The sequence below is a fragment of the Nansenia antarctica genome (genome assembly GCF_963989245.1).
Source record: "Nansenia antarctica genome assembly, chromosome: 8".
Taxonomy (NCBI): domain Eukaryota; kingdom Metazoa; phylum Chordata; class Actinopteri; order Argentiniformes; family Microstomatidae; genus Nansenia; species Nansenia antarctica.
In genome coordinates, this window is record NC_137678.1 from 51,239,313 (window position 1) to 51,254,312 (window position 15,000).

General features: G+C 46.0%; 1 protein-coding gene across 1 annotated transcript in view; it reads right to left on the reverse strand.

The window, feature by feature from the left end:
• The window catches only part of tulp3 (TUB like protein 3), a gene marked incomplete at both ends in the record, with an annotated part of 31,391 nt that overhangs the window by 5,591 nt on the left and 10,800 nt on the right, over positions 1-15,000 (reverse strand). Inside the window, 5 exons of the mRNA XM_080537567.1 lie at positions 680-868; positions 2,177-2,301; positions 3,877-4,041; positions 8,896-9,090; positions 10,590-10,752. Coding sequence (XP_080393693.1) covers positions 680-868; positions 2,177-2,301; positions 3,877-4,041; positions 8,896-9,090; positions 10,590-10,752 — 837 coding nt within the window. The remainder of the gene's footprint in view (positions 1-679; positions 869-2,176; positions 2,302-3,876; positions 4,042-8,895; positions 9,091-10,589; positions 10,753-15,000) is intronic.

The following is a 15,000-nucleotide window of genomic DNA, read 5'->3' on the forward strand; positions in this document are numbered from 1 at the left end:
ACATAACAAGTTGAGTTGAGAGGGCTGATGACAGGTCTGGACACGATCCTTCATTTCAAATCATCTCACTTCAAATATGTGTTATTCTTCTTTTATATGTATTTAAAATAATATATATATATATATTTTTTTTTTAACTGGCCTATTGTAATAGATGATGAAACATAGCCCATCTTGTCTCCCAATCCTTTCTCTCTCCCTAGTTCTGTCTCGATTCCCACCCTAGACCCTATTCACTTCTCTAGTGCACTCTATGGAGGGAATAGGCAGTGATTTGAGACAGAGCCTTAGTTTGCTAGGCCCAAGGCTAGGCACCGTCATACAAACTCAAAGGCTTCGGAGACCGTGCCTTTTCACCAGCTGCACCCCGCCTCTGGAACTCTCTCCCTCAACCACTCAGAGACTCACCCTCACTCTCCACTTTTAAATCCCACCTAAAAACCTACCTGTTCTCCCATGCGTACAACCTCCCCTAACCCCTAACCATCTCCCCCCCCCCCCTGGACATTGCTGTGTTAATTGTTCGTTAACTTGTTTCCTGTTCGTTAACTCTGTGTTCTATGTGCTCATGTTATCTGTTGCTTGTTGTTTCTGTGTTTTCAGTTTTTCCATATCGTCAGTGTCTTTGAGCCCCGGAAATGCGCTATATAAATACAATTAATTATTATTATTATTATACCCTCCTTCCGTCCTCCCTCTCCATGTGCATGAAGTAGGTGGGGTACAGGCCGCGGTCCATGCCCTTCTTGTCCCGGGTGATGCGGCACTTGACGCTGGTTCCGCGCGGGGCCGGACGCAGCACGAACTCCTCCAGGTTGTCCACCTCGATCAGGGGGCTCTCCGCCGTGGGGGCCTCGGTCCCGTACTCCTGAGAGAGGAGGGGGGGGACACGACACGCAGCGCTACATCACTCATGTAAGGGTCGAAGACAATACTGGAGGAGGAAGGGTCAAGGCAACTTATGGCAGACTTCTTTCTCTTCTTTTTTTTTACACAGTATAGGGGAAAAGCGGGTGTCTCAGGAGACGCAGTGCTGGGGGGTAGTAGATGTCTCAGGAAGGGGGGACGATGTCGATCTGATATGTTTATGTTGTTGTTGTTGTTGTTGTTGTTGTCGTCGTCGTCGTGGTCGCATCTGAAATCTCCTCCCATGTACTGTAGCTATAGGTCCGTCAGTGTTTCTCAGTACTAGTCTTAAAAGGTCAGTTCAGACCAAAGATTCGCGACGAGACGAGACCGTTTAAGAACGTCGCAAAGAAAAAACTCGGCGACCACTTGCGACCGACGTTCTGAAACTGGAAAGTTCAGACCAGGGGGTCAAAGATGAAAGAGAATTAATCATTTTGGTCCGCTGTAACTAGAAGCTGGACGTTTCTAAAAAACTGTCTCGTCTTGTCGCGGACCTTTGGTCCGAACTGGCCTTTAGTGATCCAGGGTGTGTAAAGGCCTTTTGTGGCAGCCAAGCTCGAGTTTATTTTCGTTTTAAAAAGTTCACTAAAGGTCTCAAAACACTCGTTCATCATAGAGAAACTAAACACAAATCATCTCGACATGGCGAATGAAGAAAAGCAGTGGGGCGGTGGGGGGTTGCTAAGGGAAACCGTATGCAGCTCTTAAAAAGGTGGGTCTTGAGGTTAATCGAAAGAAAAAATAACTGTCACTCGCTGACCTCCGAACAAGGCCAGGCAGGCCTGCTCCACAGATGCACCTGACACAGGTAATTACCCTCTTGATAAATAGTTAATAACAAACCAGGTGTGACAGCGCTGGTCTGAAACAGAAGCCCTGCAGACACAGCAGCTCGTGAGTTTAGAATGATAAGGTTCTATCTCCATTTAGGGTAGTTCAGAGATATTGAGCGTCAAAGTTTTTACATTCCATTATGTTTTGTGAGATGGAACCTTTGTATTTTATGAATTACTAACTAAAACATTTTCAAAATAACACCACACAGGCATTAGTAAACACCTAATGGATCAGATTATGTAAAAAACTACATTTTGACAAAAATGGAGATAGAACCTTATAATTCTAACGTCACAAACTCCCCAGGACCAGGACTGTTAGGAACAACGTTACGTTCTAGCAAAAGTGCTCCTTCGTAACCGCGACGTCAGGTTCGAACGTAGGTAAGGCGCGGCGGAAACGCGAGACGGCGATCGGCACGACGACTCACTGGGTTGGACTTGGTGCTGGAGGCGGAGGCGGGCCGGATGGACTCTGTGTTGGGGGACAGAGAGCGGGTGCGCTCTTCCTCCTCGTCCTCGCTGGCCTCGTCGTAGTTCATACTGCCGGAGAGACCTGACAGAGAGGGAGAGACAGAGAGTTAACGCTAACGTTAGCCAACAACAACGCTACATTGTCTCTGGGATCACAAGACCAGACCGCCCAGGTTCGTAAAGCTCAGATCCCTGCAGACAGGAGAGAGAGAGGAGATGATCCCATTGAAGCTCACACCCATATCTTCACCATTAAACCCAGAGGATGAAGGATTCCCATCGCTAAAGAGGCAGAGCTTATCTTCTAACTTTGGAACGTAAACGGTAAGACCGCGAGTAGCGACTAGGCCTTTGATGATCGATGGCCTGTGTCCTCATAGTACCGCAGCTAAATATAAGACCTGATGCAATCCTCCTGCAATGGAAGAAGTAGCAAATATCATCATCGTTCACTGCTCTAAAATATTCAGTAGTCCATAAGGGACCAAACCTCATTTCAAAACCAATTTGTTGAACATGCGACAGCAGCAAGAAAAGAAAAAGGAAGAAAAGAAAGAAAGAAGTAGAAACCAAAAGAATGACGAATGGTTAGGGAGACCAATTTAGCAACAACCCTGTTGTGGAGAACAGATTACCCACACACCCCCCCAGCGCCGACGTAGGAGCTCCATTAACTTCAAGCCTTCCCAGAAGCCCTCAGCCCGTCGACTTCCCAGAAGCCCTCATCTCATCTCACCTGGCACTGTATTCAAGTGGACAGAAAATAATGAGTGCGCCCCGTCTGAAAGACTGCACAGTGCCACTTCCATGTGGAAGCACAATGTGGAAAAAGAGAAAGACAAACGGAGTGATGATTACAGATGAATCATCAACTCTATCTTCTGTATGCGTGGGTGTGTGCGTGGGTGTGTGTGTGTGTGTGTGTGTGTGTGTGTGTGTGTGTTCTGAGGGGTTAGTTAGGGACGAGGGAGATGAGGCTGAACTTTCGAGGGCTCGCATCGGCTGACAGACAGACGGACGGACGGACGGCAGTACTGTGAGCTGTTCTAGCGAGGCATCAGCATCTCACTGTCGATTGGAATCAGCCATGCCTCTGGTGCTGTGGATTATTTCACCGCTTGCCATGAATGAGTGTGTACTCTTTTTGGTGTGTCTGTGTGTGTGTGTGTGTGTGTGTGTGTGTGTGTGTGTGGAAAAGCAGATTTCAAAGTGAGAGGAGGAAAATGCCACAATCAAGAAGAGTGCTCCATAATATATAACACGACACACCAACTGTTAAGAGCAAACTGCCAAACTTTTTATCAATCTGAAAGTACGTTCAAGTAATTAATTTCACCATTACTTGATACAAATGTGGACAAATACAAAGGTTCCATCTCACAAAACATAATGGAATGTAAAAACTTTGACGCTCAATATCTCTGAACTACCCTAAACGGAGATAGAACCTTATCATTCTAAGATCACGATTTGTTATTAATATAAAAAAATATATATATATATATAAAACATTTTTTAAAGGTTATTTTCATACAATAGTACATTTCTGTACATTCAGTCATGTCAGTGTTAGTGCTGCTACACAGAGAAAATGATAGTACCCAGCATCCTTCACTCTAGCCCCATTCACCAATGGCAAAGCTGCTCTCAACTCTACCTGACAGGAGCAGTTTCTCCCTGGCAGATAGGGGGCGCTCTAACCCCCCTGACCCCTCCTCCTCTGGACCAGGCAGCTGGACCACCGAATCCTGGGTGTGGGCGGGGTCAACGAGAGAGGGGGAGGGGCTGTGTTGAGAAGGACCTAGAGAGTTGTCCCACGCCACTGCAGGACAGATGCCTATATAGGGGTTGGACAACACAGCTAGCAACAACGTTTACACTGATTCTATGATTGTCCGACCCCAGAGATGTGCCTGTATGCCAAACTACCGGCGCGACACAGATGTCAAATGTTCCCTTTTAACAGACTGAAGAGCACTTAACTGTGTTCATGGACTCTAGAGCAGTGGTTTTCAACCCTCTCCTCGGGGACCACCCTTGGGGACCACCAGCCGTGATCTGTTCCACCACCAGCACACCTGATTCAACTAATCAAGTACAAATCGCTATTCATTTGTATTCATTATCTATTACGTGCCTTTTTATCCCCGACACTCTTTTACATATCGCTGCTGTGAGAAAGTAAAAAAAACGTCAACTAATAGTTACTCCATGGCAACACAGCTGGAAATGTCAAGAGGATGCTGTAGATAATAATAATACTTTATTTTAAAAGAGTAAGAGCTCTATGCCAACAGTATGACACAAGAGTCCTCCCGGCATGATAACACGATCTCTCCCAGCACATGAAGAATACTAAACATGAAGAATACTAAATATGAAGAATGGAAATATTTTTTTTCTCCTCGGCGTAATCCATTTGTGATTAAATATCACCTAGAACTAATCTATAGTTGTCCATATCTACCTATGTGTCTCTGGGTTTAAGATGGACAACAGAGATGGCCAGTGTGGAACCCTTGTACGACTTTGCTAATGACTGACTCAAAAACCATAGTTCTGGAACCTTGACGTGTTTTATTGTCATTGTCATTTATGTCACCGTTGTTACGAGGTTTTGTGACATCACAGTAGGCCATTTGGCCTATTTAAATTCTATAATATAGCAACAGAATAGTGCTGTATGTGTGGAAAAATAGGAAAATCATCCTTGGCTATTTTTATTTCCCTGGTCTCTATGGGGAAGGTACCTGAGAGGGACTGTTGCTAAAAATGAGCTAACGTTTAAATAATGAAGGTTTGCATTATTGAAAGAGATCTACTGTCATCTACCTTCCTGTTACACCTGCCAGGGAAAGATGGATTCCTAAAAGTACTAATGCAGTAATATTCCCCTGAATCTGCCTCTCGGGATTCAATTCAGGTGATGAATCTAAACCGTAGTCAGACTGATATGGAACCTGGCTATATTTAGCCCATGCACAGGACAGACTTATTGCATTTGTCTCTGAGATGACAGAGAGTTCAACCACTGAGGAGGAGGAGGAGCCAGAGGGGTTCAGCTCAGCATCCATTTGATTGGAAGGGGTAGTGGTGGCCTAGTGGATAGTGAGTTGGACTGGTGATCATGAGTTCCAATAGTGTCCCCTTGAGTAAGGTTCTTAATGGTAAATGGACTGCACTTATATAGCGCCTTATTCCAAAGCGCTTTACAACGGCCTCTCATTCACCCGTTCAAACGCACATTCACACACCAATGGCGGCAAGCTACCATGCAAGGCGCCGGCCCCGCTCACTGGGAGCAATTTGGGGTTCAGTGTCTTTGCCCAAGGACACTTCGACATGTGGCCAGCCGGGGCTCGAACCGCCGATCTGCCGACCTTGCGATCATTAGACGGAGGCTATACCTCCTGCGCCACAGTCGCCCCCTCTTAAGCCCTTAGTTACTCCAGGGAAGACTGTCCCTGTAATCTCGAAGTGTAGGTCGCTTTGGATAGAAGCGTCAGCTAAATGGTTAAAATGGTAATTCATCCGTCTGTGGAAAAATAAGGACTGGGGCGTGTTTGTAATGCTGGGAAACAATAGAAGGGCTGTGAACATATGTTTTAGTTTTTTTTACTAAACATGGTGTAATGTCCAGGGTGTCCACACAGAGAGGAGCATGTCAACCAGCCAAAACGTTTATTTAACACTATGAACAGCCATGGGTGGGGTCATTTGACCTTGTGAGTAAAATGTCTTTGATATCTTTGCACTCGATAAAATGTCAGGACCCTCCTTTCATGACTTTTCCTAAATATGTGCGTTCTACCACCCAGTATACTTACATTTTCAAAATCACATCAGGATAAGCTAGTATAAAGCTAGTTTGCAGTTTTTCTGTGTAGGAGGCAGGCTAATTTACAAGCAGGCCAACTAGTGGTTGTGTGTAAATAGCAGCTTTCCTTTGTAAAGACTATGGTGATTTGACCCCCGAGGCGGTTCTTATAGTATGTAAACAAGGCACGGCTGTTCTAGTGTTAAGGAGAGTGACTACAGCGCACAAGCGCAGTCTCACGAGATCCTCTGTCTCACGACACTTATCAGAATAAGCCTGGATTTTTCCTTTCGCGTCGTTGATGGGATACCCCCCTGGTCTCCTGAATAACTGCCGATGCTCATGAACGAAAACATTTGTGGCACAATTAAAAAATCATCTTCCCACTTACTTACTTGCACTTGGTGGTTCAGCAAACCTATCTTACAAAATACAGAAAAACTTGACTCACGGAGACGTACCCCGAATGTGAGTGGCCGACGACGACTACGACGAGGACGATAACGACCTAAACAACAAGAACCGCAGTCAACGGACGGCGCTCTTGCCTCGTACCACGATTAAATGACCCATTTAACACTGCGCCACCATCAATCTCTCCCTAGCCTGCCCCCCCCGCTCCACACGCTGCAGCACAGCACCGCCCCGGGATCCCAACGTGCTGGAGGAGGGGGGCTGTTCGCTTCGGCTTTCCGCAGGGCCCCCTAATTAGGCCACCTAAAAGGACAGAGAGAGGCGGCGGCAGGACAACCACCAGGCATGACCTTCCACGTGCTGCGACAGGGGTCGAACCAGGACGCTCCCCCAGGAACGCACCCTTCCACACCGCCGCTTCTTTTCCGTTCTCGTCGACTCTCTCTCTCTCTCTCTCTCTGTGTATGTGACCTATGTGTGTTTTTAATGTGGAACTGTATTCTTGAGCTGCACTTCTGCCTGTCGAAGGAGAATTTCTGTCAATAAAGCTCTCTCTCTCTCTCTCTGCTTCGAGGTGCTCTCCTACTAGTGCAGAGATTTAACGGTGGTATTGAAGGAGCGACTGAGGGGATGTCTGGACTGACTCGTCAGGACGGATCTATGAGACTGCTTGGGGGGGGGTGTGTGTGTGTACTAGGGCTGTTACGATTATTCGACGTCATCGACGTCATCGATTACGTCAATACGTCGGTTGCCGTAAAATGCGTCGGTTAGTCGTAAAAAAACAAAATGGCTGCGACCAGTGCAAACACGGAGGCAGAAAAAGACTTCGCCCACGATCGTCCAAAGTATGGGAGTACTTTACAAAAAAAGAAACCAATGGCAATGTGGTGGTCTGTAAACTGTGCAAAAATGAATTGGCCTATCACAGCAGTACGACTGCAATGAACGAGCACCTCAAGCGAAAGCATCATGGAGCGCTTTGTGAAGACAGCCGCAAGCTAGCACCGTAAGTCAGCGTTGTATTTCTGTTCACTTTTCCGGCCGTGTATCAGTGAAAAATGGATAGCTACTAGCTGGCTAGCTACGGTAGCCTTACTAGCCTATTGTTATTGTGGTGCTCGCACCTACTGTACGTTATCTAGCTCGTAGCTCGCATGCTACGTTAGCATCAATTTAGCTAATCATAACATAGCAGCGAGAGTAACGTTAGCTATGTAGCTGGCTAGCTACGGTAGCCTTACTAGCCTATTGTTATTGTGGTGCTCGCACCTACTGTACGTTATCTAGCTCGTAGCTCGCATGCTACGTTAGCATCAATTTAGCTAATCATAACATAGCAGCGAGAGTAAAGTTAGCTAGCCATGTAGCTACTAGCTAGCTATGTGTTGTGGTGATGGACAGACTTCTAAATGGCCATGTTGGCTAAACATAGCAGTGAGGTGGAAATTAAGGGGCCTACACATGATAAGAAATGTGTGCTTTTTTTATTTTCAGGAAGCAAAGCAGTGTGGAAAACTTTTTCCACAAAAAGAGCACAACTCCATGCACACCCCAGATGGCTGCTCAGCTTTCTAACAGCATCTTACAGATGATCATCAAGGACATGAGACCTGTTGCTATTGTGGAGGGTCAAGGCTTTCGTGAGATGATCAACACATTTGAAGTTAACTTTTATATTTTATAATATTATATTTTATGTTGAGATTGTTATTGTTAAAGATTGTTACTGAGAGTATACGGTATTCCGGTTAGAATTTCACTTTTTTACAGAATTTACTGCATTCCTTGCACTTTTCCTTTTACTTGAAGTTAACTTTTATATTTTATAATATTATATTTTATGTTGGACTGTAAGAAAGAGAGGATCTTTTTTGTTGTGTGGAATATTGCCCTGCAGTGCAAGAATAATTGAATAAAATACTGAAATGTTGATAAGAGAAGTTTTTGACATTTATTTGGGGAAAATTAAGTGATACATTAATCGAACACCCAAAAAATAATCGTTAGACTAATCGATAAATTAGTCGCTAGACTAACCGAATAATCGACAAAATATTCGTTAGATTAATCGTTAGAAAAATAGTCGTTTGGGACAGCCCTAGTGTGTACCGAGGGGGACCTGGGGGATTCGCCGGGTAAACGATGGAGACAAATAACAGTCTCGCTCACTCACTCACTCCAGTCTCCTGCCGCAGTCTCTCTGCTGCACGCCTGAGACTCCTAAACCTGTGTAGTCCTTCAGTAAACACTACCAGCTCTAGTCCTTATGACACACACACACACACACACACACACAGATAATAGAGAATATTGAACTGTTTAAACAACCGAGAGGTGGTATTGAAATCAAATAAAACAGTCGTCACACTCGGTGGGAAACCCCCACCCACACTGTCCCCTAACCAGCCCCCCCCCCCCCCCCCCCGTAGCGTAGTAGCTCACCTCGTTTCTGCAGCAGCTCATGGATGTCCGTCTTGGGCTCCAGCAGGGTCTCTGTGTCCCCGTCCCTGTCCGGCTCCTCGGCGGGGCCCGGAGACTGCGGGGGCTGGGCCTGGGACTGGCTCACTGACAGGATCTGGATCTTGGTGCCCAGGTCTGGGGTCTCCGAGGCCAGGAAAGCAGCAGGGCCGTCTATGCCTGCGGAGGGGGAGGGAGGGAGGGGGCGGGGTCCGTAGAGCTCCGTTAGCTTGTTAATGACTTGAATGGTTGCTAATGTTTTTTAGCTGTTTCGGTTGGCCCTGGTCTGTTGGCTGTGGCATGTCTTGTTGGCTAAAGAGCTGTGTTTGTTTCTGTGTTTGTTACCGTAGCTAGCTAGCTGAACGCTTGTCCCTGAGGGTGTGAGAGCTGTTTTGTATTCACCATCCGGCTTCGTGTAGGAACATGTCGTGAGTTTTCTCTGTAGTGTCTGTGCAACTGTTTGTCGTCGGTTTGTCGTGTTGTCACCTCTGGGGGCTTCTTGGAACAGCAGCGAGCCCTGGCCTTGTCTGAGAATGTCTGTTGGAATGCTGCGCTGCCTATGTACACGCGCGTGGCTCTCTCTTTCTCTTTCATCTGGAAAGGCCTTTCTCACTGCGGGTCTCCTACGCCTATACAGGTCACGGCACTCCAGGACTGAGGGAGGCATTTTATATACACGTGTTATATATATATACACACGCACGCACGCACGCACGCACGCACGCGCACACACACACACACACACACACACACACACACACACACACACACATACACACACACACACAGTTTACATTTTAAAAGGGTGCCGTTACTCTCCTATCTTTCAGATTTATAATTATTTCCGGTATTCTAACATGTCTGGGCACACTTAGCTGCAGTCCTTAGCAACATACACACGTGGTTGCCGTAGCAACGTACACACGTGGTTGCCACTAAACCTCTCACTCTACTTCCTGTTGTATGTCTTTCCTGATTCTACCTCTACTTTGGTGAGTCAGTCCAGGCGCCTTCTCCAGAGTCAGCTCCGTCACAGGGGGGGGGCACCTCCCCGCCGGACTCTGCCCCCGGGGCTCCACCAACCCCCCCCACTCCCTCCTCTCCATGTCCTCACTTGACACTGAAACACCTGGCACACCAACAACAACAACAAGGCTCTCTGACTGGCCTCCTCTGACTCTCATATAGACTGTGGCTGTAGCTCCCACCTCAGTCACAGGCTCTCCAGATCTCAACTCACACAATATCAACAGAATTGTACTTTTTGGGGGGGGTGTGTTACATGCGTTAAACCCACCCACGTTTTAGAAGCAAGTTATTAACATTGGACATTATGGACATTGCTGTGTTAATTGTTCCCTGTTCATTAACTCGAACTGTGTTCTATGTTGCTCATGTTATCTGTTGCTTGTTGTTTCTGTGTTTTCAGTTTTTTCCCATATTGTCAGTGTCTTTGAGCCTCGGAAAAGCGCTATATAAATACAATGAATTATTATTATTATTAATAATAATGATCTAAACCAAAACCCGACTGGACTCACCGTCCATTATGTTGTTTCTGTGTTTTCTGTTTTTCCCATATTGTCAGTGTCTTTGAGCCCCGGAAAAAGCGCTATATAAATACAATGAATTGTTATTATTATTAATAATGATCTAAACCAAAACCCGACTGGACTCACCGTCCATGATGACATCACTAGTGATGCTGAGGCGGGACTCCACCAGTGGGGCCTGCTCCTCGCTGCGCCGCGGCCTGGAGCGCCGGGGCCGGGCCTCTGGGTTGGGCTGCACCATCAGAGGCTCCTGCCTTTTCCGACGCTGCTTCTGCTCCAACAGCGCCCGCTTGTGGAAGGGAGGAGAACGGCAGGCCGTGAGCAACGTGCTACAGTACCGACATTTGGGACCGTTCGGTTGTTACGTCTGACGTCACGCGTGACGTTTAGCAATTTCCGGGTCCAATTGTATTGCACATAGCTTTTTATGGATTGGAATGTTAGTTTCTTTAGCCTGTGTAGTTGTATTGAGTTAATACCAATGTCTGGTGAGTGGCATGTGAATAGCTGCATTGGAAATAAGCTGAGTTTAAAAAATGGTTGATTGTGTTGAATATTTATTCCCCCCACTGTATATGGGTAGTGGTACATCCCAATAGTCTTAAATAGCATCGCCTCATCTCCTCTCCTTCATCTGCTCTAACATCAGTAAAGAAAGAGAGCATTTCCTGTTGCCTTCCAGCATGTTGCTTCTTACACCCGTCATGTGACTTTAGATCAGCACAGAGGACGGAGAGGAGGCCACTTCACATTATTGACATGCGCCCAATGTCTGCTCTAAAGCTTTCACTGCAGTTGGCTGTTGCAGCTGGTCTAGTGTCTGGAGAGAAGGTACGTAGGGTCCGTCCCTGTCCCAGGCAGACAGCTGCACTGGCCTTGACAGAGCCCTAATGGTCTCTGCCTCTGATACCTGGCCCTGTCCTCTAAACCCCATCACTTCCTCATTAAAAGCTCTGGGACCAGAGGGACCAGTCTATCTATCTAGCTGCTGGACATCATTTTTCAACCAGTCACCATGCCACATCCAAACCTTTGGATACAGACGGGTAGCTGAGACATTTATGAGATGAATAAATCATTCAAAGCCTGACGTTGAACTCCTCTACCTACAGCCACGATAGGTTCCCATCAGAAGCTTGGACAATCAGGTCACAAACTGAGTTGTTTCTGAGCTGTTCAGAGTTATTATTTACGATTATTTGACCAATACCGATTTATCTTTACGAAGAGACAAAACCCAAAAAAAGGGAAAACAACATTGTGGCGGCTGGCTTTCTTTAATCGCCACTGGATGGAAGGTTCCTATGGTAACAGTATAGGCGTTCCTATGTTCCTATGGTAACAGTATAGGCCAGCATCGATGTGAAGAGGACTCCTGTCCTGTTAGTTGTTGTTTTCCCCCTTCTCCGCTCTCCATTCTTGCTCGTCATTGTTTTGTTTCCACCACGGCCCTCTCTGCGCTGTGTTCGAGAGCAGGACGGGGGTGAAGGGCAACGTGGAGAGCGAGTCTCAAAATGAAAACCCCTTCGAAAAGAGACAAGTGTCATGACCGTGTATGCGGTTTAGCCAGACAATGACAGGCATTTCCGCCTCTGTACCTGAATGGCTCAATTGAATAAACTTCATAGCGATAGAAAAGGGTAGGTCAGGACATTGTTAACAGTACAGTACCGTTTATCCTGACAATGACAACAAAATTTCCCCATTGGGGACAATAAAGGTTTTCAATCAATCAATCAATGTCCTTGAAGAGAAAAATGGAATGTGGAGATCTATTGGAACATGTTGAGAGCTGTTTCAAGGATAACAAAACACCGAAAAATAAAACGATAAATTGCTATCCTGTAATGCCCTGAGCATGAAAATGGGTTGTGGCTGTTGGAGAACAGTCAGCCTAACATATCATAATGGACGCCTAACATATCATAACGGGCGCTTATTCAACAGAGAGAAAGTTATTTCAAACTATCAAATCCAAGTCAAATAAATCACCAATCCATTTAAATATGCACATTTGAGTTTCTCCCTGTGGAAAAGAAAAAACGTTTTTCAGGAGTTTTCCCTAGTGAACTCAGACAGTCGTTGCAATCCAGTCTACTGGCTCTGTGCTATGCTGGCTTGGGCTCTCTAAAGTTCAGGGGACAGGACAGTGACAGTGACAGGGCAGTGGGCACATTGGAGCTGACAGGCTCACTCCCAGAGCCATCCCCAAATGTGTTGGGACCGGAGGAGGGACGGACAAGGACAGGGACAGGGACGGGCCAAAGACAATACCCATAGCACAGTCTCTCTGTGTGAAGCTCTACAATGGACAAATAATATTTCCATTTCAATGAAATCATCACAGCCCCCCTCCGTCAACTTTAGCCCTCCGGCCGCGGCCTCTGGCCAGCGCAGGCTGAGGGTTACGTAACGCATCAATTAGTAGGACAGGGAGAACAATAACAACAAGTCTTGTTCAGTGATCAAGTGAGCCGGAAAGGGACCAGACACAGACCCATGTCTTGTCTCTGATTGGCCAGCACGCCCAGACGCTTTCATAACGCTTTCTCACACACACACACACACACACACACACACACACACCCACACACACACACACACAGACACACAGACAGACACGCAGACACGCAGACACACACAGACACACACAGACACACACAGACACACACAGACACACACACACACACACACAGGCAGGCAGGCAGGCAGGCAGGCATGGACACAGTTAACGCATGCACGCACGCAAACCGATGATGCACAACGTACTATCACGACTGTTGTCTGCGATCAATTGGACAACTAGCACCTGAAACGATGTGTTTGAAAACGGTGGATAGATGAAAGGTTTAGGCACTCCAGTGTTTCAGCGTGGAGTGGGGTTTACATTTCAAAAGGCTGCGCTTTGAGTGGGAAGCTGGAGCGTAAAAATAGACCGCAAATAAATCATGAATAAAACATCTGAATGGATTACAGCGTGACACTGTGTTAATTTGTAGTTGTGTTAAATCCCGTCGAAAACTCAAATATGTAGGTCTAATAACATCCATCCCAACAACACATGGACACAAATAAACAAGAAACTGAAACGCCCCACAAATGCATGCTCACTAAGAATCCGTTTTGAAGACTTGTCAAGAATGTATTTTGTCTCGTGTCTATGTGCAGCAACAGCCTTCCTGTATAAACTTGCTGTGAAATGCATGTACTGTATTCAGTGTTTCCACCAGGATTTTTTACAATGGTGGCGGATGGCCCTGACCGCACGCGCAGCGCGCGCGATTTTTCCCCCCGCGTGCACGCGCATGAAACGTGCACGCGCTTTTTATTTTTTATTTTTTTCCTTTCCTAACACCAGGGGAGCCACCCCTCCTACATTTCGTTGTTTGGTACCTGTACTGTAGCAATGACAATAAAGTCCATTCATTCATTCATTCATTCAAACAACGATCTAATCACAGCCAAAACTAGAGGATGGCCCAAAGATTTGACATGCCCTCTTCTCCTTACTTTCCTTTTTTTTTTTTTTTCTTTCCTAACACCAGGGGAGCCACCCCTCCTACATTTCGTTGTTTGGTACCTGTACTGTAGCAATGACAATAAAGTCCATTCATTCATTCATTCATTCAAACAACGATCTAATCACAGCCAAAACTAGAGGATGGCCCCAAAAAAATATATGAATATACAGAATATAAACTTGTGACTGACAGTCACATACACACACACAAAGATCATCAGCTATAATATAATACGAAGTAGGCCTACATGAGCACAAAAGCGGCTAACGTTACTGATTAACTGTTTACTGTAGTGCAGAGAGATGGTAGTCGTAGGCGGCGTATCAAATGACAAAGCTAAACGTTTAATGAAGGACATGAACGATTGTCAACAACACACTCAAGCAGTAAATAGGACAGTCTAAACAACTTGGGTACTACGCAATCAACTGCGGACAGAACAATACTCTCAACCTATAGTTCCGTGCGTGAATTATGTCAACCCACCACATTACAGAAGTAAAATCACAGTCAGATGGAGCATTCGGTAAACAGCTGAGTATCAGCTGAGTTAAAGAAAACAAACTCTTACCTTTGATGAGACCCACATGAGCCCTGTTTTCCCGTACGTCTCTTATTGTCCAAATGTTCCCTGAATTTTAGCTGCATGTTTTTCCAGCATGTAATTCCGTTGTCAATAAAAAAATCGTCTCCCCTTCTTTTCCCCTTGACAATACTGTGTCGTTGCTAAAGTGACGGCACATAAGAATCGTTTTTTGACTTGCTAATGTCTGCTAACGTAGCACTTGAAACTGGCGCCGTTCTCTGGACTGCAGCTGCTCCCGCGTTAGCATTAGCATCCATCTTTTCTTCTCCCTTCTCACCGTCACGAGCTCAAATGACACTTGTCGGCCGATCTAACTCTTAACACTCACTTACAGGACTTCTGACACCATGTCGTGTTATTCTATTAAACATACACGTGAGTCCTTCTGTATTTCAATGTAAGTGTCTTTATTTTAACTCGCTCTGTAAGC